Source organism: Rhynchophorus ferrugineus, unplaced genomic scaffold (genome assembly GCF_030347505.1).
Source record: "Rhynchophorus ferrugineus isolate W39M unplaced genomic scaffold, kcgeb_rfMv2 rfM1, whole genome shotgun sequence".
Taxonomy (NCBI): Eukaryota; Metazoa; Arthropoda; class Insecta; order Coleoptera; family Curculionidae; genus Rhynchophorus; species Rhynchophorus ferrugineus.
The window spans coordinates 232,164-255,546 of NW_027472580.1; the positions used below are offsets into that span (position 1 = coordinate 232,164).

General features: G+C 31.5%; 2 protein-coding genes across 3 annotated transcripts; one reads left to right on the forward strand and one right to left on the reverse strand.

Moving 5' to 3' along the window:
• The first annotated feature begins 33 nt into the window (after positions 1-33).
• LOC143202010 (general transcription factor 3C polypeptide 3) lies at positions 34-6,630 on the forward strand. 2 transcript variants are annotated; one of them, XM_076413283.1, is made up of 11 exons: positions 34-389; positions 447-659; positions 730-912; positions 1,834-2,186; positions 2,238-2,507; positions 4,291-4,421; positions 4,473-4,720; positions 5,059-5,199; positions 5,256-5,429; positions 5,482-5,628; positions 6,267-6,630. In XM_076413283.1, the coding sequence occupies exons 1-11, from the start codon at positions 281-283 to the stop codon at positions 6,614-6,616; spliced, it is 2,319 nt and encodes a 772-aa protein (XP_076269398.1). In that variant the 5' UTR covers positions 34-280; the 3' UTR covers positions 6,617-6,630. The 2 variants fall into 2 exon arrangements, with proteins under 2 accessions (XP_076269398.1, XP_076269405.1); XM_076413290.1 differs by lacking the exons at positions 34-389; positions 447-659; positions 730-912 and adding exons at positions 954-1,075; positions 1,135-1,204.
• A 334-nt stretch (positions 6,631-6,964) lies between these two features.
• Positions 6,965-21,953, reverse strand: LOC143202028 (uncharacterized). Its single transcript, XM_076413300.1, has 10 exons — positions 21,633-21,953; positions 16,849-17,016; positions 16,595-16,668; positions 12,372-12,503; positions 12,054-12,314; positions 9,308-9,547; positions 8,951-9,258; positions 8,026-8,282; positions 7,855-7,966; positions 6,965-7,565 (listed from the first exon to the last, which is right to left on the reverse strand). The coding sequence occupies exons 2-10, from the start codon at positions 17,003-17,005 to the stop codon at positions 7,424-7,426; spliced, it is 1,683 nt and encodes a 560-aa protein (XP_076269415.1). The 5' UTR covers positions 17,006-17,016; positions 21,633-21,953; the 3' UTR covers positions 6,965-7,423.
• Positions 21,954-23,383: the final 1,430 nt, after the last annotated feature.

A 23,383-nucleotide genomic window follows, 5' to 3' on the forward strand; every position in this document is an offset into this window, starting at 1 on the left:
GAAAAGAGTCATGTTGAGAATCCATGCGGAAATGTATTATGGTGCTACTATCGCCTATATTGTTGAAAGGAAGAAGGATAGAGTTTTAACCCTAGTAATTTATTTTGATATTGTTTGGTTTTGTTCATAGAGTTTGGAGTTCATAGAGTTCGTGGTTTTGTTCACAAAATATGGAGAATTTCTATGTTTTGTGAGAGATTTGTGTAGCCATCTATATAACTGAAAAGCCTATGCTTTCTGTGAAGAGATTTTCAGCTATTTATAACAGTTATATATAAACATGGATGAAATTTCACTAGAAAATATTCCTATTCAAATAGACGATGTTAACGAAAATTTAGATCAGGATATATCTGACATAGAAGTAGAATCAGATGGCGAAATATCAGGCATTCATGATTACAAAATGTTTTAACTCAGATATGTCTTAACAAATGATCTTGTAGGTTCAACAACAAGAAAAGCTAAAAGGCAAATGAGTAAACTGTCTCCTAATTTAAAAGGGTTAATGGGAGAAGCAAATTTAAGATTTGCTAGAGGAGAATTGGAATTAGCAAAAAAAATGTGTTTTGAAGTCATTAGACAATCACCGGATGCCATTGAGCCATATTTAACTCTGGCTCAAATGTATGAGAACCATAATATGAAAAAATATAAAGGTACATTGTATTAATATATATTATTTCATATTCTTAACTATTTACTGTTATTATAAACTAAATATTTTAGCTTTTTTAATGCTTGCCTGTCATCTGCAGCCATCCAATGCAGAGATATGGTGCAGATTAGCCGATATTGAACTTCAAGATAATCAGTTAAAAGCTGCTATTACATACTATTCTCGTGCGATAAGAGCTGAGCCACATAATATCGAGTTACACAAGAAAAGAATGGAATTGGTTCAGCAAAGAGGTAATAAACATGTAGATATTTTACAGCCATTAAAGTTTAAATTACAGGTGAAATATATGAATTTATATATTATTATAGATATAGATATATTTTATTAGATTAGGAAATATTGAATGAAAACCATTGAAACAGATGATGGTTCCAAAACATTCAACAAACATAGGTAAAACAATAATTGAATGAAAATAGTGACCACTATTTTATGTGATCACATGATTTTAGATGCTTATAATATATTTCTGTGATTATCAATCAAAACACTTGGTAGTCCATTCCATTCCATGTTTACCAAGTAAGGCAAATACAGGTTTGATTTTTTGTTTTCAAAAGTGCCGACTATTTATGGTTTTTAAAGATACCCAAACTTTTATAATAAAAAGGCCATTCATATGTACTTGTATGGAACTACAATGTCGGAACTCTTCGAATTAGTAAACAGCTGTGAAAATAGAAACATATTTTATATTTAGACATATTACCAGGCATTTTTATATACATTTTTTATGTTTTTTTTTTTCACAAAACGCCCTTCTCCGTTTTTTGACCATTCTGATTTTTTAAGAAGCTATATAATTTATTCAATTTCTGTGGTCTCGGAGACAGGGGAGATATACACGCTAAACTAAAGTAAACCGTTTAAGTAGAACTTAAGATATCAGTGTCGATTAGGTGGAAAAAAGTAATTTCAAGCCATAATACAGCCTTTGAAGTTTAAGATATAGCAACTTCAGAGTAACAAGTGTCTCTGCGCGGATATGGTTTAGAGTAAAGGTCCAAATTTAATTACTCATTATTCTTCGGAGTTTTGTGAATATATATAGGGTAAAGTAAATAAATAATTAAAAAAAAAAACCAATTTCCCCTTGATGTTATAGATTTACACTTTGTAAATATACAATAAATTGATTTTATCAATTTCAGATAAGGAAACTGGCAAGAAAGGTATGCTGCATTGTAAATTACAATTAGCCAAGGCACTACCGAAAAGTAAGCATGAACAAATTATAAGTATGTGCAATGAAGTAGCTAGAGAGTACTACCAAATGCAGAATTATATTAGGGCATTAGAGACATTGAGGGTTCCCATTAAACGGTTACCGGATAAGGTTAGCCAAGATTTGTTGAATATGATGTTGGAATTACTGCTTCTGAGTGAAAGGTATTCAGAATGTTTGGATATATTCACACAATTTTGCGGGTTCACCTTCGATATTATGGTCGATGAAAATATGGCTATTATAGTGAATTCTTATACAATGCAGGACAATATACATGTAAGAAGAATACCATCATTTTTATTCCTATTTGAAACTAGGATTTTTCAGGCGGACCTAAAAACAAAATTTATCGTTTGTATTATAAGGTTGCAGTGCCATCATCTAGTGGCTCCCTTAATACAGGACATGCTCGAAAATGAAGATATCGAAGTTTATGGCATGTTTTTTTTCGAAATCGCGGAAGCTTTAATGGCGTCTTCGTATTTCAAAGAAGCTTTACAGTTACTGGTGCCTTTGGTTAAGAGCAAGAATCATTCTTTAGCGGCCGTCTGGTTAAAACACGCCGAATGTCTAGTGAGCTGTAATATGCCGAATGAGGTAAGTGTTATAATTTTGTTTTTTACTAACAGGTGAGTACAACACTATAGAAAATTAACTAATAAGTGTAATCACGCATTAATTTGACAAATTTAAAAGAAAACGAGTTAAACTAGTAAGAGAAATATATCACACAATATATATAGACTTTTCTTTGTTGTTTAGGATTATTCATAAAAACACGTGTCGTGTTCTGACATAATAATAGAGAAATAAAATTATAATAAACTTATTTTAGACAAAAATTTTTAGAAAACTAGTACATTTCGTCTTTTAATTACAGTTGGTGATTTTTTTTTCTATATTAAATAAAACGGCTGTTTTGTCAAATTGTACCTGCTGAACACAAACATTTTTTGAAACACGTACCATTTTAAAGTTATAAATTAAAGTACTATAAATAAAGACAGTATGAAAAATTTAAATCATTTTTATTTATTTGTATTATTAATTTTATAAAAAAAAATAGTAATATATATTTACAAGTAGACAATAGAAAAAATGAGCCATATATTCTGAAAGAAAATTACGAAATATTAACTTTTCCTCTTGAGCAGTGAATCTTCCTTCATTACAAACCAGCAGTAATCTACTAATATTTTAGCTGCTAATATTAATATTCCATCTTCCTTGATAATGTTCTTCTATCTCTTTTATATCCTGGTGAAAGCGTTCATCTTGGTCGTCACCTTATAATTTCAAGATTAGGAATGTATGATGCAAGAAATGTATTTTTAAACATTCTGTACCCCATCATTTTAAATTTTTGTAACAAGTCATTCACTAAAAACTCGACGTTTTCAGCTTTAATATTGCCTAGAAATCCATGAATTACGTTCTTACGTCGAGATAACCAAGCGGCTAACCCTTTCGCAGTAAGATTTCCATCGAATTCATTGTTTTTTTCCTTTAAGTTTTCTTATTTGTGCACCGGAAAAATACTTTATTTTAATTTAGCATCACTTAATTCAGAGAAAACAGTTTTCAGATACAAAAATCCTTTACCATTTTTGTCCATGGCCTTAATAAGATTTTTCATTAAACCAAGTTGTATATGTAAGGCTGGAAAGAATCAAGAAGAATTTTCTCGTGGAATAAGTGCTTCATATTTAACGTTTGATTTACCACCAACAAAGTGATCAATATTTAACTTCATAGTGGTTTTTGGTGTCTCTGCTGTCCCAGAAAAAAACATTATTTCGTGAAACCTCCCTAGCAACAACTTTTAAATCAACACAAACTTTCCAGTTGTATTCTTTATACTTGGTTATATCCAAAATTAGTTTCATGTTTTCGTACGTTTCTTTTAAAATCACTGAATATACAATTAGTATGGAAAGATATCGACTGTCTTTGTGGAGTAATATAGTTTTCAAGGGTAAATAGCAAATAGTCACACTATTTCTCAGGAACCTGACGTGTCAGAAAACTATATTAATAGACAAAGTTTTTAACAATGAAATAAGGAAGGAATTCAAAAGACGTATTGTTATTTATGTTAGAAAAATTGTGCCACACTATGTTAGTGTTGTCTTTTCCATCCTCTAAAATTTTGCTTGCTGATACAAAACGTCAACTTCAACCATTAGGTTTATTTATCTTTTGAATAGTAATTAATGGTATCATACTATACTGATTCTTTACTATAAAAAATTTAAAACTTTAGTCGCACTTGTTTGGAAGCAAAATATATATTCAAACAATAATCTCCTATCTACCTGTCTTTATATGAGCTCTATTGAACATTCAGGAGTTCTAAACAATCAAATCATCTCGTTTTCAGGCGATTGATGCATATTATACAGTTATATCTATGGCTCCCAATCACGTTGATGTCCTGTACGCTTTAGGATTATTATTAATAAAACAAGATAGAAAAGAAGAAGCATTAAATGTTTTATCACAGGATGTTAGGTACATATACAGTAATCATCCATGAGTTATATATTATATGCACATTTATAGTTCAGGAAAACTGCATGTAGCTCTTTTAATCGAACAAATGAAACTATTGAAGCAGATTGGAGATTTCAAAAATTATTGGATGTGCTGTGAATTGTTACTATCCCGCCACTGTGCTGTTTTAAAAAATTATGAAGAATTGAAGATCGCTGTTCAGGTATCGGTGTCGTATAAACAGAAAATTAGCAAAATCTTAAAATTTCGAATGTTTAAAGGACAAGACGTCAGTGATTTAGAATTTAAGTTAGAAGGTAAGGTTTTTATTCCAATAATTTAGGCCAACGAAAATATATGTATAAAATTTTTTTTAAGCAATTTTCTTACATTTTATTTTTTTATCTAATTTTTTTTATCACTTAGTTTTTCTATCACTTTCAGAATTCACAATTTTCTCACAGTACAACGTCGATTATATATCTTAAAAAAGAGAGAAACTTTACAGTAAAGAAATTAAACAATATAAAATTTTCATTTAATCATTCACACCAAAATAACCCAGGAATCTATTGAAATTATTGAAAAGTTTTTAATTGTTGGGCTGTGTGAACTTTAATTAATAAGAGGAAATTATATAACATATTTTTTGTAGTTACGTTTGAACCAAGCATAGAAGACGAATATCAACTTTTCAAGGACATTCTAATGTTAGCTTATAAAAAGAGGGAGTATGTTTTATTTCAGAAATTTGCATTCATGGGGTTAACATCCAGGAGATTTGTTAAGTACTTTTGTAAGTTAATATTAAAGAAACGTTTTTTTTAATATTGATAATTTTTTGTTTTGAAGCTGATATTTATGTGATGGCTTGTTTTGCCTGTCTATATAATAAAGACTTCTTTCATGGCTACATGATATCCAAAGACTTACTTCTTCGTCATGTACAGAACAATGAAGTTTGGAATATATATTCCTTAATGTTGCATTTGGTTGAAGACACTAGGAATTGCTATAGATTTATTGGTAATTGACTTTTTTTTGTTAAATTAGTAAATATTAACTTTATGTTTTAAAGAAACGTCAGTGGCACAGAGGAAACTCCCTCAGAAGAATAAAGAACTAGTGTTAGGAAATTATTTTTGTGCAATCGGAAATTACTCGGAATGCTTTAGTCATTTCTTAAAGGACTACAAGACCAATACTTATGCCGGGTTTATGATAGGTTGGTTTATTAGATATTAGATATTGAGAGTGGAGTTACAATTATTGACTACTGAAAAATCTGGTTAACCATTATATTGTCTCTTAAAGGCTGCGGCTTTTTAGCTATCCATGTCCGTTTGGTTTGTAAAAACTTCAGTTCAAAAATCAGTTTTTCTATTTTATAGCTTCTACTATTTTTTTATAATAGAATAGTTTAATTTAACGATTGGAAACAGATGGTTGTTTAATATTATATTGTGTTCAATATGAAGTCTTCACAGTTTTCATCGAATTATAGTCCGAAGGCGTAATGAACGCGACGATTGTAGTGGGACTCATTTTCACGAGATAAATCGCATATTTCACTAAAACGTATATATTGTTGTGGTAAATTTTTATTTTTCTACACGTTATTTAAATACTAATTTACTATGTTTGTATCAATGATTTCAAACCATTGAAGACGAACTTTTGACTATTAATTAGAATTTCACGTATAAAATGTTTATTGGCCTCCATTTATTTTGAATGGTTAACTAGATTTAATTATTCTGATAGTCTTTTTTTTAACAAATGTAAAATACTCTTGGTAAATGGAAAATAAATTAGAGCATATTGAAATTGAAATTTTAAAATCGAAATTTTTTACATTTCTAGCAATGTGTATGTTACAACAATATTGCCAGAGGCACGTCAATAAAAACCAGAAGAAGTCAATGTTAGAAACGGTCACCTATTTATTTTTTAATTACGCCAAAGTACGAAGTAAACACGCCAAACAGGAAGCTTTTTATAACTTAGCAAGGATGTACCATCAAATTGGATTGTTTCATTTGGCCGAACACTATTACAAAATGGTATTAAAAGTTAAAAATGCGTACTTGGATCAACACCCTGATATATTGGACCTGCGACAGGAGGCTGCTTATAATCTACACTTAATTTATAAAAATTCGAAGAATTATGAAGCTGCTAGAAAAATACTTTGGGAACACATTGTGATATAAATATTAGAAAATAATATTTGTCTTTATTTTAATAGCCCTTAATAATATAATCTGCAATATTTCTCATATGATGACAAACTTACAACTTTGCTTTTGAATGTTTTCCTAAATTCAAATCTTTATTGTAAAAAAAAATTTATGAGTTGATGCATGACCGCTTCTTTTCATATAGAATATGAATTTCAGTTATTTTCTTAATTAAATTAATTAAGTGCTATCTTGTTGGCCATTTTCCATAAATCACAAGAGGTAATGAACAGTATAGTTTTCACTGATGTTATGAATGGATTTTAATAGTATAATCTCAACATTTTGGTTATTTAAACAAGTCAAATTAAATAACATTAATAGACCAGTATACCACCCATATATTATTCATTAAATAGATACAAATCAGTAGTTTTGTGAAAAAATAAAGTAAATGTATCTACAGATAAGTTACAACGGTAACAAAGTAAGGAAAACAACATGTCTACCTAATATAGGTAAATACGAGAACAATGTTCCTATAAAGTAGGCCCAGAGTACATAGTTAAATCAGTTATTTCAGATTTTTGAGACAAACATAAGAATAACGTATAAATACGATCCTTATATTAATAGATTAAGACTATTACAGTTATAACCCTACATAATTTTGTTTTAATTCTGCAAAACAAGTGTGATGACATCCTTATGTAGTCGATTACAAGTTTAAAAAATATTAAAAATTTTGATTTTAATTTACTTACTATATGTACAAAAAGAAAGTTCAAATTTCCATTTTAAAATTAAATATTATATTCCTTTTGCAATTGTGCTTTTTCTTCATCTCTTTTGAGAGTTTTTCAGCATGCTTAAAATTTTATGAAAAACTCTTGTTGGCGGTTCTTTAGGTTGCGATAAGTTACAGCTGTATTTTAACTTATCGTATTGCTCTCTCACAGCTCTGGTTAGGCTTTGAAGGTATCTAAAAGGGAAATAGAGAAATAATGTTTATAAACTGATTTCAATCATACTTGTATTCTCAAAACAAATGCATTTATATTTCATTTTATATGGTACAAAAATTAAGATAAACATACCGTAGCTAATATTAAAAATAAATTTTATTTATTTTAGTACTGAATTAATATCGGTCAGAAACCCGTAAACGAATCTGAAGTGTCTGTTTTCTCATTGGTGCGTGCGAATTTAATTCTATTTTTTTTGTAAAAGTAATTGACGTTGATTTAGTAATGGCAAAAAGTATTACTTACTTGTAAGCCGTTTTGTCTACCGTGGATGATGTTTTTATGCAATCGTTGCCACCAAATTCACATATCCTGTAATGGTGTAGAATTGCGGCATCCGCTGGTACATTCAGTGTACCTGTCAGTAATATTATAAAAATGTGACATTGACATGGTCAAGAATGTAATAATATTTACCGTGTCCAGGTATAAATTCCCAAACAAAGTGATTACCGGCTTCGACAACAAGTTCCGGTCGGCATATGTATTTGGATCGTTGTTTATGCGGATGAAGTTTGGTTTTTCGGCGCGTTTTCTTTAACGTAACCAGATTCGAAGAGATGGGGTCCGAGAAATCGTAAACTTCGGAATCGTCGTCCCATTGCAGATAGAAAAAAGCATTTTGGAATGAAAATGAACCGGTAGTTCGTGTGTTGAGTCGATGATTTAAATAGCTAAAAAAATTGTTATATGCATTAAACCCATTCTTAGTGTTACTGTTCATTATTAATCGGTATTGTGTGCCTGAAATGTGTTTTTCGAATTTTGTTTTGTGTAGAAATGTGCGAGTTCAGTCAGTTTGCATGTATTGTAACTAGTTATAGAGAGAATATTTCTATCTGGATGACTACAGAAACAGAGTCAATGTTATCTAGATCTATACAAGAAATTGACCGAAGAAATTAAAGGGAGACATTTAATAAAAGAATGTAAGTATTCAAGACTATATATAATCATTATAACCATGTAAACTGCAATATGTCATAAAAGTTATATATGACATAAACGACAAATAACGCTGTTCATCATTAGTCATTCTTTGTATTATTTTTTAAAAATTGTGAACAGACATTTTTAATGTTAGAAAATAATAAAATATTGATCAATAATTGATAATTGTTTTAATAGTTAAGATGATTACAATTAATTTGCACAGATTACAATGATTTGGATATGTTTCTTGATTAAAAACTGAACGAACTATAAGCTTAAACCCAAAAATAAAAGTATTTCTGTCCATATGCATACTAAATTTTGCACACTGCGCACTGAAATATATTCTGAAATTCGTTGGTTACGGTTGAAAGTTTTTGGTAAATTTTTATCTATAAGTTGTACTTACTCGATAAGTTGGGGAAGAGTTTCGTTGTAATTTGGAATTATGTATTCGTCCAAATCGATGAGTAATATGTGAGAGAATTTGTACATTGATCTGTAAAGGCAGTCGTTTAGAGCGGCGAAAAGGCCCTCGGTTCGAATTTCCTTCTGCGACACCATCGCTAGTTTCCACGGCAACAGTGTTACGATGCCTTGAGATTGGTACTCCCGTAAGATACAAGAGACTTGAGGTCCTATGGTGTGATTATAAAATGTAAAATGATCTACGCCTAACAGTCTGTTCAGTTCTATAAATTCCATTATTTCCATTTCCTTAAAAAGGGCAAAATTAATAACGTATCGCGAGTTCCGTAAAGTTTACCTTATTGTAATCGAAGTGAAGAGGCTTGACGCAAACTCCGAACCTGCCGATCGGAGGGTTGTTAAGGGTATTGCTTTTCCAATTCGATTCGTTAATGTTATTGATGACGTGTAGCATGTTCGTGGGCGAATCTTTGAGCTTTGCCACCACACTGACCGCTGTGGGTACGGTGAGATTGGCGCGTAGTGGGCACATTACGAAACATGCACTGTATCTTAAATTCCAGTTTTCCCTGATTACCTAAAAAAGTTTAGGTATTAAAAAAGTTCCAATATTAAAATTAAATTAGACTACTTAATTTAAGTTGAGATCGTCATGTCAGCTATTATGAGATTGAGGCATCCCTAAGTATTAGTTCCACCAGCATATATGCGATTTTACATGAACACTTAGCTGTGCGAAAGTTATGTTCGCGTTGGATCCCACACAATTTGACAATCGCTCAAAAAAAGGCTCGTGTCCAATCGTGCAAAGAAATGCTTAAAAATTAAATCACGGTGCTTCGAAAGACGTTTATAAGATCGTGACAGGTGACGAATCATGTATATATTCGTATGAGCCTGAAAGTACGTAGCAGTCGACTGTATGGGTGTTCCAAGATGAACCAAATCCAATAAAAGTTGTTCGCACACGAAGCACTTCAAAGAAAATGGTGGCCTGTTTCTTCAGGAAAACTGGTCATATTGTAACGGTGCCTCTAGAGGATCGTAGAATGCTAAATTCTGATTGGTACATAACCATTTGTTTGCCAGAAGTGTGCGGTGAAATAAAGAAAACAAACAAGAGACGCCGGATTGTTCTTCATCATGACAATGCGAGCTCTCACACATCGGCTGAAACAAGAGACTATTTGAGCACTCAAAACATCGAATTGATGGGTCATCCACCTTACAGCCCTGATTTGGCACCCAATGACTTCTTTTTTTTCCCATACTTGAAGAATAAACTGCGTGGTTAACGATTTTCATCGCCCGAAGAAGCTATTGAAGCATGCAAAAATCATGTTTTGAAGATCTTCTCATTCTCATTCGGAATGGAATAAATGATTCGAAAATTGGTTTAAGCGTATACAAAAGTGTATCGATCATCATGGTGAGTACTTTAAAAAATAATAAAAATATATTCGCAGCTTAACTATTTGTTTTTTTTTTCTATTTCCGAAATATAAATAGTAACGCTTGTACCATACAAGTTCATGTGATTTCCTGAGTGTTATCTAGTAGCTGTATAGCTTCCACGTTGCTGTAAATTAGCAAACCTTATTCCATGGTTTAGTGCAATCTTGGGTAATTTCGTAAATTCATTTGATTTCGATAGCGATAAGCTTTGGTAATTGATTTAAGAACTTTGTTTTGGCAGCGTTATATTACTAGTCGGTTTAAGGTTTAGCGCGTTATCTCACCTTTACACCCCACAAGTCCAAATAGACTTTATGATTGCCTGATAAACCAATCTGTTTGATTTTAAGTCAAGTTGGGACTATCTTCCAACTAACCAGTGATTTGATTTTGAATCTGATCTACTCTGCTTTTTGTTTAACGTGATGTTTCCAATTTAATCTGCCATCGAGATGGATTCTGCTTAAAGTATCGGGCATCCCCTAAGTGACATAATTAGGTTTTTTTCCATTCTGAAATATATTGCTGTATTTTATAGTTTCTAATTCATTTCTAAATCTTGATGTTTGCCACTTGTACTTTTTCCAGCCTTAAGCAGCCACTTTGCAGCCTTCTTCTGGTACTGGGACATCAGCAATGTAGAGCAGGAATTGCCTCAAGTTACTACCCTGCGGAACTTCAGCTGAAATAGGTTTAAGAAAAGATACGCCTCCACCAATTGACAATAGTTTCTTGGTATTTTACACATCTTGCGGATTTATCCCAAATGTCGTACCTGGATAAACTGATTATTTGGCAATTTTAAGATCCATACTGGAAATCTGGTATTTTTATAAGTGGTTTAATACGTTTTAATAGCAGTTTCTCACAAAATGTAAGATCCAACTTCGGAATATGATTCAGCCTCAGACAGCAATGGCAATTCCCTCAGTAATAATCCAAGCAAAATATCACCAATTCCATACTTTAAAAATAACACTACTTTTCAATAATCAATGATATATATGCCGTTTGATTGAAGGAAAAACAGTTTGATTAAGCATTCTTTTCCATTCCTTCTGGTTAATGTTTTGCAACCGCTTGTGAAACTTCTTTGGGTCTCGACTATTATATTTTTACATACATTATTGCCGTACCCGATTTTTTATCAACCGTAATCATTTGTTTCACAAATGGATGCCGTCTATGAAACATTTTACTCTTAATTCATTTGGTATAACCTTCTTTTGGTACCATGTTTTAAAGGCTTTTCTATGATCAATGAACCTATGGTGGCCTACGAAGGAAAATAAATAAACCGAATTCCGACATTCACTTAATTTTCGATTTTTCCCTTTTGGGCAGTAAAAAGACAAAATTTGACCAAAACAAGTTTCTCATTTCGGTTTGAGCATTTTTTAGCATACAAATTTTGACTGATTAAACATTATTATGAACTGTTACCTTTCCAAAGCGCTATAATATGGCTTAATATAATAAGTTTTACTAAATATGTACGATTATAAAATCATTTATTAAGAAAAACAAAAGTTACCTTTTCCTCAAACTTATATTTTAAAAGCGATTTTGTTAGTACTCGGATGAAGAACAAAATTAACTACCTTCAACAATTTATCCTTATTAGTTACCTTTATTTTCGCAGGAACTGTACGTGATATGTTGACTGTGCTATTTCCGTCTATTATCCTATACCAGAGGCGGCACCAAACTCTCTCGGGCCCTCTGGTCTTAGTAGCGGCAATTATCCTAATATTCCTTTGGTTTCGTCTTTGGTCGTAATAAGCAGAAAACACGAAAAATTTATATTTGCTGCCGCTCACATTCTGCCAGGACCCGTTGGATATCGAGAAATTTTCTGGATAAGGAGGAAGTTGATTTTCGGAAATGACCTACAAGAATTTCGTGTTAGTGTCTAGGAATTCGATGCAAAATTTGATAGCTGTTACCTTGGCCATGAAGGGCGGAGCATTATCGATCCCGTTCGACACGTGAATGCGTGATTTACCCATCAGAAATGCCCCTATATCTGCGGTATCCATCATTGCTTGACCAACGCGTATTGAAATATAATCATCGTCCTAAAACATTGATTTATTTGATTTTAGTGTTTTTAACAATGATTAACATGTGTCTTATTATTTTGGCGTCTTGGGAGTGCTCGTCGAAGAAAAAAGTACCTAGTGCGCTACATTCTTTTTTTTTTGTGAAAATGGATTTCTAATTTCTAATAAGTCCCCGGCCTGACACATAAACGACGCTACTAGAATTAAATCCATATGTTTTTAGTTCCCACGCTTTGCAACAGGTTAATCGTGTGCCTTCCACTCGTCGTCGTTTTTGGTCAAAAGCGGCTCCCACTTTGCACAGACCTTTCTCATACCAAAATATTCGTGAATAATATTATGTATACATTCGGTTGATATCTTTAGAGTGTCTGCTATATCATTCAATTTCAATTTAGGGTCATTCAAAGTCATTCTGTGGATTTTTTAAATGTTTTCGTCGGTAACAACCTCTTTTGGGCGTCCACTGCGTTCACCGTCTTCGGTGCTCATTTCACCACGTCTAAACTTAACATACCAATCCTGGGTGGTTGATTTTCCTGGAGCAGTGTCCGGAAACTCGGCATCAATCCAAGTTTTTGCTTCAATGTATTTTTTCCCTTCAAAAAGCAATATTTTATGAAGACGCGAAATTCCTTTTTATCCGTTTTTTCACAATAACAAAAGTGCTTCACTCAAAATGCTATAATTCACAAACTAATGATCCGACAGTTGTCTTAATTTATACACGCATCTTTTTAGGGTTAGGGCTAACTAAAAAACATGGATTTAATTCTAGTAGCGCCATCGATGTGTCAGACTGGGGACTTTTAATTGACCGGTTATGTTGACTTCAGGGGCATCGGTTGATCGCAGCTTATTTTGTTACAAGAACAAGTCTAGCGGAGGCGAATCACATAATTTTAGTACCCACGTTACATTTGCGAAATATAAGCAAACATACAAAGTGAACTTTATCATATGGGAGTGAATAATAAACAACAGGATAAACAGATACCGTCTCAGGCTGACAATATCGGCTCGTGCTTATGTAGAAATCTTATACCATAAATTAACCTATTTTAAATATGGTAAATTGTTGACAGTGTATGCCACCATATAACCACGATATGTTTTTTTCCGAATGATATTGTCTCGATATTATATATAGCAATTTTAATGAAATATGGCTTAATAAAGGAGATTTATATCTAAAATAAATATATAACATATTAATGACACTTGAAATGTTTTGATACTCGAATGCGATAAGAGCTAATTTGTTATTATATGTTTTGGACAGAATACATACATCATTAAAGATTAGAGTCTATACAAGTTATAGAATATGAAAGGTTTAAAATAACAAAAACTTTTTTTATAATTTATTACTACTAAATAAAACTTCATTAGATTTTTTACTTTATTATTAAATTATTACTATTACGGCTCAACAATCTGCCCAGTGGGCAATAAGCATTTCTTCTGATTGTAATATATGCGTGACATGTAGAAATCACTTTATTAAGTGATGTCCTAAGCAAAATATTATCTTAATTAGTTACTCCTATCTAAAAGTTGTTCTAAAGTCTTTGAAACGTTTTAGTTTATGCACTTTACTATCATGTCGCACTTTTAGTTGATTAGCGAACACATTGGGATGCACTAACTCTCTTTCAAAGTACTTAACACAAACATTCCGAATCAAATTTGTAATGGGTGGTAGAGGGATATAATATTGTATCACTTCATTAGAGATATACTACGAAGTATCTACAATGGCATGCAACACTTCATTTTGGAACCGTTGTATGATGGCTATATAAGACTTGCTAGCAGTACCCTATAGTTGGGTTCAACATGACCAAATATGTTTTAATATTAATTCGTTTAGCACTACCTTGTTATCTAATGATAACATTACATATTTGATATAGTTTAAGTTCAAGTTGTTTAGCAAGTATGTACTTCTTCCAGATTAGTCGTCAGTCCAGATTCATACCAATATATTTAGCATTCTTGGCTTGGGGAAGTTGACAACTATTGATATTTACTGGTGGGCATGTCCTTCTACACAGAGTGGACGTTACATGAGTAAATGTGGATGAGGGAGGATTTTCTTTAATTTAACCTGCAACTCTGTGTGCCATACTTTATCAAAAACCTGAGATATGTCCAGGAATGCAGCCGAACAATATATTTTGACATTTATTTACACATTTAATTTTGTTTACAAGTCTATGCACTTGTTCTATAATCCTCTGCTTATTACGAAACCCAAATTAGTGTTCTGGAGTAATTTTTCTTTTTTCTATTATATTATTAAGCCTCTTTATGTATAATTCCTCAAAAACTTTTATAAGAGATAATCTTGAGATTATCCATAGTAAACTTATAGGCCGATAGGAGGCGACACCTCCTGGTGTTTTCCCTGGTTTGAAAATTATGCTTGCTACTTTCTAAATACTAGGAAATAATTCATTCGTAGTATTGCATTAAATATAAATGTTAATAATTTTATACACTTTCCTTATATATTTTTTAAAATTCTTCGGGTTACTAAATCATATCCGGGAGCTTTTTTACAATTTATCACAATTTTATGGAAATAAGAGGCGACTTATTGAATAGCAATATAAAAGGACACTGGAAGCTCCAGCCATATCCATCATAACATAAAACAAACTCTGGGGTCTCATTTGTTACACCATTCAGGCTTAAAACAAACACATGACACGTCGTGAGATATAACTTATATACCGATATAGTTACGGGTTTTATCTCCTCTAAAATATATTTCTTATAATCGACAAATAATAAAAGACTCATTCATCGTTTAATAAAATAAGCACCAATAAACTAGAAGATGTTTAATGTTAACGGTTAATTACATATCAATAATGCCATAACAAGTGCGTAAAATGAAAAGCACCACATCCACTATCCGGTCCCATTTTGAAACCCATATAAAGTATGTAGGGTATAAATCCCACGTGGAAAATCTGCTTGATGATCTGCAGAGCTATCTGGAGTCTTTCTTTTGCCTCTTCTGATAGAAACATTTCAGACAGATTAGTCGCCGTTTTACTGGAGCGAAATTTTATGCGCTGTCAATGTCAACGAAACAGATTTTGACTTATAGGATTTTACGATGACTAAAACAAGTTATTTATGACCAAGAAACACTTTTATTTGTTACTGTATGTAAGTGCTTTGAATATGTGTGTTCAGTTCCACTCGGAAAGTTCCGGTCTTCTACTCGTTTGGCCCCGACAACAGGTAAATGAACAATAGGTAGTATTTGATTGGTTTGTTATACTCATTCACATTTCCATATTATATGTTTGTTATTTGCTAATTCTATGGTTGTGATTTACTTGTTAATTTGTTATATTTTATTTTATGATCTACTTAAAATATTATGAAATTAAGAAAATAAAGAAAAAAAAACAGAAACTTATTTTTATTGGTAATAGAGCCATAACGAAGCTAGATTGAATTTTTGAATATATTTTAATTTCAGTAGGTGTCTGTTACTATACTATATATTACTACTACAATATTCTTTGGAAAAGTACCCAAATTTGAAATATGAATTAAAATTATGATATATAATGGATGTGACAACAACAAAACTAACAGGATAAGTTAATTTTCAAAGATCAGATAACTCTGTTTGATAGGGTATGCTAAATTTATAAATATCAATGTTAGTATCATTGTTCATAGTGGCTATTAAAAAATATAGAATGTATTTAAAGGAAAAAAGAATGTACATTTGATAAGATTATGTAAGGAATAGGTACTGACACTATTGGAAATTATATCGTATTTGTTTAAAGAAGTGAATATCAGACATAAACATACTTTCAGATTACATAGGTGGTGTGAAAAAATCAAATGCAAAGGAAATACTTCAATAATATGTAAATATGCATAATTGAATATATTGATGATGTTAAGTTTTTCAACTTACAATTCCACTAATTATCCTAAACTAGTGATAATGGTAATCATATTGTAATGAATTGTTTTCAAAGAGAAACAACATCAATCTGTCCTCTATTTGTGAAACCATAGCCTTTTTGAGTGATGTTTTAAATAATATCTTGTGCATAGTTACTCACTTGAAATTCGTTATCATAGTCGATTTTATCTTTGCCATGGTGGAAGTTTAAAGATCCATGTCGGACTAAAATACCTAAAAACAGAGAGTAATTTCCACTTTTAAATATTAAAATAGATATTTTAATAATTTGGTTATTAAATTTTAGTTGCAAATATTGGAAAGTATATTATAGTATATAAAATAAAACTACATTTGTTTATTGTTAAAATTTAGTTCTTTTTTAAATAAAGAAAAACATTAATCATAATATACCTGCACCCTTTTCTTTTTCATCGATGAAAAATATCTCGGTGAAAACGATAATTCCAAATACGGCGAAGAACATGACGACGATAAAAAAGCTCATGTTGGCTCGCTGCTTGTTCCGAAAATTGATGTATTTATTTCTTCCCCCGCTGGTAGATCCCATTGTAAAAATTCCTAAAAAATATACGCTTTATAACGTTATCCAGATTCGTAATCCACTTACATTTTCGCACTTTTATTGTTTTTATATAAGTTAATATAATTTACGTCTCCTAAAATACTCTTCCTTAAATTTATTTTAAGACGCTCTGTTTTTATTTAAAATTTAACAGAAATAATATTAATTATAATATTTATTAATTTTTGATTATTTCTGTTAGTTTATTTACTAAGAAATGGTAGTGTACGTATCATTATTCTTGAATATCACTGGTAAGAATAATTCCAAGGTTGGTCCAAGGACCTTGTGGTACATTGGCAGAGATGCATTTGAATTCGGAATATAGCGCAGTGTGTATTATTCTAAAGTTACGATCAGAGTTAATATATTTGAGAACATAGCTCATTGCTGCAATAATTTCATTACTAACTTGTGTTCAAGGATCTTGTGTCATATTTTATTGAATTAAGCACACTTTCATCTGCGGGCGTTCTGCTTTGTTGACATTTTTTCATTTTATTGTTACGATTATCAAAGGCTTTTGTGTATCGTCACTATGGTTAAGGTATAATGTGAATCTCTCGATGAATTTTGGCTTCTAAAACCGTTAAGGCCCAAAAAATGGTCATAAAGTTATTGTCATCATTTGTTAGTGATGAAAAAGGAATTTTGTTCGTGGGTTAGCTCCAAATTAGTAAGCGATCTACTAAGACAACTTCTGACCAAGTTTCCTAAGAAATTCTTTAAGACAATACAACCTTTCACACCAAAAATCCTATGATGAAAATCAGTGACTTGATGTATATTCATTTTATTCCTTAAATTTAGCTGCCAATTTCCAACAATTCAAGAAAGTATTTTGTAGAAAATAATTTTCGTCGAAACAATATGTTAATAGCGGTCGTGGAAGTGTAGTTCGATCGTTTACCAGATTTTCACTCGGTATATAATTTTAACTTAATAAAAAACTATTGTGTCTGTAAATGTAACAGATCGTGATGCCGAATTTGAATATTCATGAGCTGAAAACGATAAAAAATAGATCGTTATCCCGAGACCTTGGTAGCGAAATTCTTCAGCATAAAATGTAGATAAACAAGCAAAAACCAGTATGGAAATATATTCTTTTTCATGTTCTAGCTATTGTAAAATAAACAAGAACGATTATTATATAGATAACACAAAAGTATGAAAGTATTATTGATATTATAGGTGTTAATTAATTCGTAGAATTTTTTAAAAACAGGCGTAGATCAAACTCCCTCATGAAAACGCCCTTATTCTTAATATATGTTTAAAACACGAATTAAAAAAAACAATAACAACAATTTATATTTTAAAACGTAGCGGAATATTAAGTAAACATTTAAAATGTAAAAAAGTACTAAATTTAGATGTTTATTAGAAATAATTAAAAGCCTTTTTTATAATGTTTAAAAAGTATCTTATCATTTATAATTTTTCATTTTTATATCTATGTATCGATATATTGGCCAAAAATATCGATATATCGAATAAGAACTTGATCATTGAGGATGTGGAGATTATTTCCAGTAATATGGCTAGTGATGCGAATAAGAGGACCATCCGAATACGACATCACTGTCCAAATCATAATGGAATCTCTCCCTGGCTTGACTCTGATTCTATATACACCCGGTCGTTTGTAGGAAACAATGTAAAAGATGATATATCGGGCTTTGCCATATACTTCCAATGATTTTGTTTCAGATTTTATGATCATTGCACCATTTCTTTCGTAGCTTTCGTTATAAAGCCGCTATAGTTTTATATTGTCTGGCCACAATATTCGTCAGTATCTGTCAGTTAACTTTGGGTTTCGGCCACTATTTCTCTTCACTGAAGATGTTTTACCATGTTTCGTGTACGCTGTCATTACCATGCTCGTGAAACGTTAAACAATATCTAAGAAATCACACATTTCACCGGTTGTTTATTTTATCCGTTTTAGTGTTTTAGTTTAGAAATTTAACCTACAAGACTAAATTTATCAACCTTAATTGATTATAAAATTATTATTATGGACATAATAATTCAATTAAGAGTTCATATGCTCGCTGTTAAACGTGACACACCCAGATTAAATTAACATTCGAGTATCTGACGCCATCACGATTCGTTTACTATAAAGAGTATCAGAAAGTTACTGATTTTAAAATAGAGGAAGATATACATACCATGAATATACCATGAATCCCTGACACTTTAAACGCGTTTTTTCGGACCAACTTTTTCGAGGTCGATGATGTGATATATTAAGTTCCTTTGAAGCGAGTTTCTTAAAATTATCTGTGAAATGGTTTCGTTTAAACTAGATCTAAAACCAAATATTTTTTGCTCTAATTAAAAAAAAAAAAATATTAATTGTTTCAGTCAACAAATTCCTATTAACTAGATCGCGCTCCCTTTAGACCTGCCACTTTACTAGCTCGTATTTATATTATTTAGTTATATTTTCTTTATTTATTGAAACATGAATAAATGCCTGATAAAAAGGATCGAGATCTTGCTTATAAACAATTATAATCGCAAAGACATACGAAGAAACGACCAAAAGGATATGGTCGCCGTCCCATTTGGACAGCTTACAATTGTAGTTAAAATATTTGTTAGTATCGCCTATATCTTCCTCTGCCAATTTACCTTTGATAACCCTCTGAATTGCACTGTTTTAACCCAAATTTACATGACTGTATAGAATTATATATAGAGCCTGTATAGAATTATTTTCCAAGTTTTGGAGGCTAGAATTTCTTGTAATTTACGGCTATGAAATTTTTCCATGTCTACGAGCTCCATCATACCCCATATATATATAAGGTTCTGTTCACATTTCAATAGAGCGTTTTATCTCCCAGCACCTTCAGTCAGCCTTTAGTAGTATTACACCCTGAACTGCGATGCTTGTCAGTAATCCACGGACTTGAGGTGGTTTTCAAAGCATGGATCTTTTGTAATTATAATTATTTCTAGCTGAGAGACTTAGAACACCTACAATCTACATTTTGTGGCCATACAGCTTCAGCTACTATACTTTTGTCCCTAGTCCACCTAACAATACCAAGGAATCCAACGTTTCCTTTTTGTAATCCTTAATTTGATTCCGGTTAATTAAATGATTTCGAAAGAAAATTACCTTGTGATCCCCCCGAAATTCTACCGACTGGTCCCGTTTAAAATAAACAACATGAAACGTGTTGGGTTTAAAACAAAAGAAATATTATTACACTTCAGAACTACTTCATTTCTATGGCAACAAATAATATAAATGGAGAAATCCTTAAATTAGTTTACCAAAAAATAATTATAAAATCACTGATTAAGCATAACAAATACCAGTTGTAAGCCCATTCTGTGTGTTTGGCGGAATCAAAAAGTATTTGAATATACGCTATTCCTACCTGCTCTATTCTCCAGAAATTACTCCGCCTAACTACCACTAGTTCAGATTTGTTTTTTAAAAAAATTGTAAGAAATTGATATGTTATTTTGATATTTGAAGAAGAGACAAGGATTTGTCTGTCACACGAAAATTTTTTTATAAAACATGACAATATTTTTCACATCAGTTTTAAATAAACTTTTTGTTTACTTAAAAGCTACGATTAATTCCAAACTTAGCCGGCTTGATGGTGCAGTGGTAAAGGCGATAGGACGGTCCTCCTACTGTTGCGATAGCCGCGGGTTCGAATTCTGCTGGGGCATGGGCATAAATTTATGTTTGTGATTGTTTAAAATTTGTGATTGTCCTAGGCAAGAGTGTAATATCCGACGAGGAAAATGATCTCAGTCACGCTACTAACCAGGCTGGGTAAGACCGGATGTCTTCCGGTATGATTTCTAAAGTTCACTCGCCAGTCAGTAGGCTGAATGCTGATGACCGTGGTTCGTAGCCCACGTTAAACTGTAGGTCGTGTTCAGAGAAACCCATAGTTGGTAAAAGGAGACTTTAAAATATATTTTAAAAAAACACTTAATATTAGTAAGAGACCGCTGAATAACTAATATTATAATTTGTTTTTTATTAACTATGACTAAATCACCATCGTATCAAGAACATAATGTATATAAAATGTACTTATTTCATATCTCAAGTAAATAAAAAATAAATAATGTAATATTGAAGCGTTTTGAGCTGATACAAGCATATCAGTTCAAAACGTGCTTCTGTTTTCAATGATCTGAAACCAACTTGTTGTCTTTAATATATGTCGTGTCATGTCATGTTATATAATATAAAGTATTTTAATATAAAGTGTATATTGTATAAACCCTTCACTAGTTATCAATTTCATTGATTCTTGTTTTATAAACATATTTCGATATTTCGATATATGTAATGGTTTTTTTTATTAAAATATTCATTTTAACCGTACATAGTTGTAACATTTTCATAAAAATAAACTAAGCTAAGTAAAATTTTCATATCTTTACATATAATATTTTATATAAAAAAATAATTTTAATATGGATTTATAATGAGCAACAATTTATTTGTTTTCATTTAATAAAAATCTATAATTTGTGTAACAAAATACTATACGAGTAATATAAATAAATATAATATTTACGTCAAAGCTAATCGCAAATTATGATAAATAATACTTACAATCTAATTATTTTAACAATTTCCTTCTAATCATGCATCTTCCCATATCATCACCGTACAATGAAATTACGAAAAACAGCTGATCAGACGTTTCCGTGGTCATAGCCTTACAGAGGCGGAAAACTACCCTCCAGCCCTCTAATCACATAGAACTATATGTCCCGCGAGCACATAATTTATCGATACCAACACGGTACGACAGACTAACATGAATTTTTAATTGATCGGAAAATTTACATCGGAAAAAACGACAGTGACAACATTAATTCCGCTTACGACGGGAAAACACAATAGGGAAAATGAAACGGTTTCGTTACGCATGAGCACCAGCGTCCCGACGGCTTTGTTCGCTAGGTGGGGAGGCTGATCGATAAAAGAAAAGCTTTCGGTAATCTACTATAACCAAATATATGTTATGTCCCTTCTACGTCAGGGTTACAGGCGTCTGTTTTATCTTATACGCGGATATTTCTCTACGGGGGAATCTAAAACTCTTTATTTATAAATGATATAAGCTTTATGGTCTTGTACGCCTTTTTAAAGCTTTAAAAGAGTTTCGTTTTGGAAAAATAGATATTAGAAGTGTAATATATGTTTTAGATGCATTTGTGTTTCATTTTGAGTTGATTTATCTCATTTTTATAAACAAATCTATATAAAAAAATCGTCTTTATAAAATCAAAGACCCCAAATAAGTTGTTTGGTAATTACTTCGAAGTTCACACACAAGTACATTTGAATAAAAGTCCTTTTTTAATATAATGTATTATCATTATTCATATTATATCACCACCAAATAAGTCCTGGGATTGTTATATAAAGGACGCCACCTTCTAACCTAACCTAAAGGTTAAATGTCATTTGTCAAAACTTCATAATACTGTCGTTTGGTTAAAGTTTTATACTAGTTTTGGTGAAATAACTTCTATTATCTTCAATATAATCGTGTCACAAATTATGACTTCAGATATACGATATGTTAGAGTAATTTAGGTAATAACATATAACAAAATTAATTTAAGTCTATTTAGAAATAAAAAAGGATTTTTTTGTAAACCTGTCATTAATACAGTTAAAATTTATATTAATAATAACTAATTAAAAATGTAAAGTAATTAATTTCAAGAACTTATTTTCGTACGTTTCAATAATTGTTAAAATGGTACAGAATGTACACTGCACTACACAAGATCAAGAATTGTAATACTTCGATATGGACATGTTAATGCAGTCTGTTCTCATGTCTTCTCGGAATTCTTCGTTTTCTGGGTGATAGTCGATGTCTGAAGGTCTCGGTGTAAGTACTAATACTCTGTACTGTAAGTACTAATAGTAAAATTAGTTCTGGAAAACTTGTATTCGTCTTAGTTTTTGCGGAGCATCCCCATAATTGAATTCCGTATGTCCATATAGGTTTCAATACTTGCTTGTATAACTGCAATTTAACAGGTCAATTGAAAAGTCCCCAGCCTGACACATAGATGGCGCTACTATAATTAAATCCATATGTTTTTTAGTTAGCCCTAACCCTCAAAAGATGCGTGTATAAATTTGATAGCTTTCGGATCATTAGTTTGTGAATTATAGCATTTTGAGAAAGCCCTGTGCAAAGTGGGTGCCGCGCGAGCTCACTTTTGACCAAAACCAACGACGAGTTGATGATTCGGAGCAGTGTTTGAAGATGATCAGTTTTTGACGTCGATGACCCGAGTTTTTGCGTCGATATGTGACAATGGATGAAACATGGCTCC

Bases quoted from the DNA above. Each gene is read 5' to 3' on its own strand.
- LOC143202010 (XM_076413283.1), top strand. From the start codon at position 281: ATGGATGAAATTTCACTAGAAAATATTCCTATTCAAATAGACGATGTT. The intron at 390-446 runs GCATTCATGATT...ATGATCTTGTAG, and splicing joins ATCAGATGGCGAAATATCAG to GTTCAACAACAAGAAAAGCT. The intron at 2,508-4,290 runs GTAAGTGTTATA...TCTCGTTTTCAG, and splicing joins GCTGTAATATGCCGAATGAG to GCGATTGATGCATATTATAC.
- LOC143202028 (XM_076413300.1), bottom strand. From the start codon at position 17,005: ATGGGATCTACCAGCGGGGGAAGAAATAAATACATCAATTTTCGGAAC. The intron at 9,548-12,053 runs GTAACTAATAAG...AAACTTTTTTAG, and splicing joins CAGTTCCTGCGAAAATAAAG to GTAATCAGGGAAAACTGGAA. The intron at 9,259-9,307 runs GTAAACTTTACG...GCCCTTTTTAAG, and splicing joins TTCACTTCGATTACAATAAG to GAAATGGAAATAATGGAATT.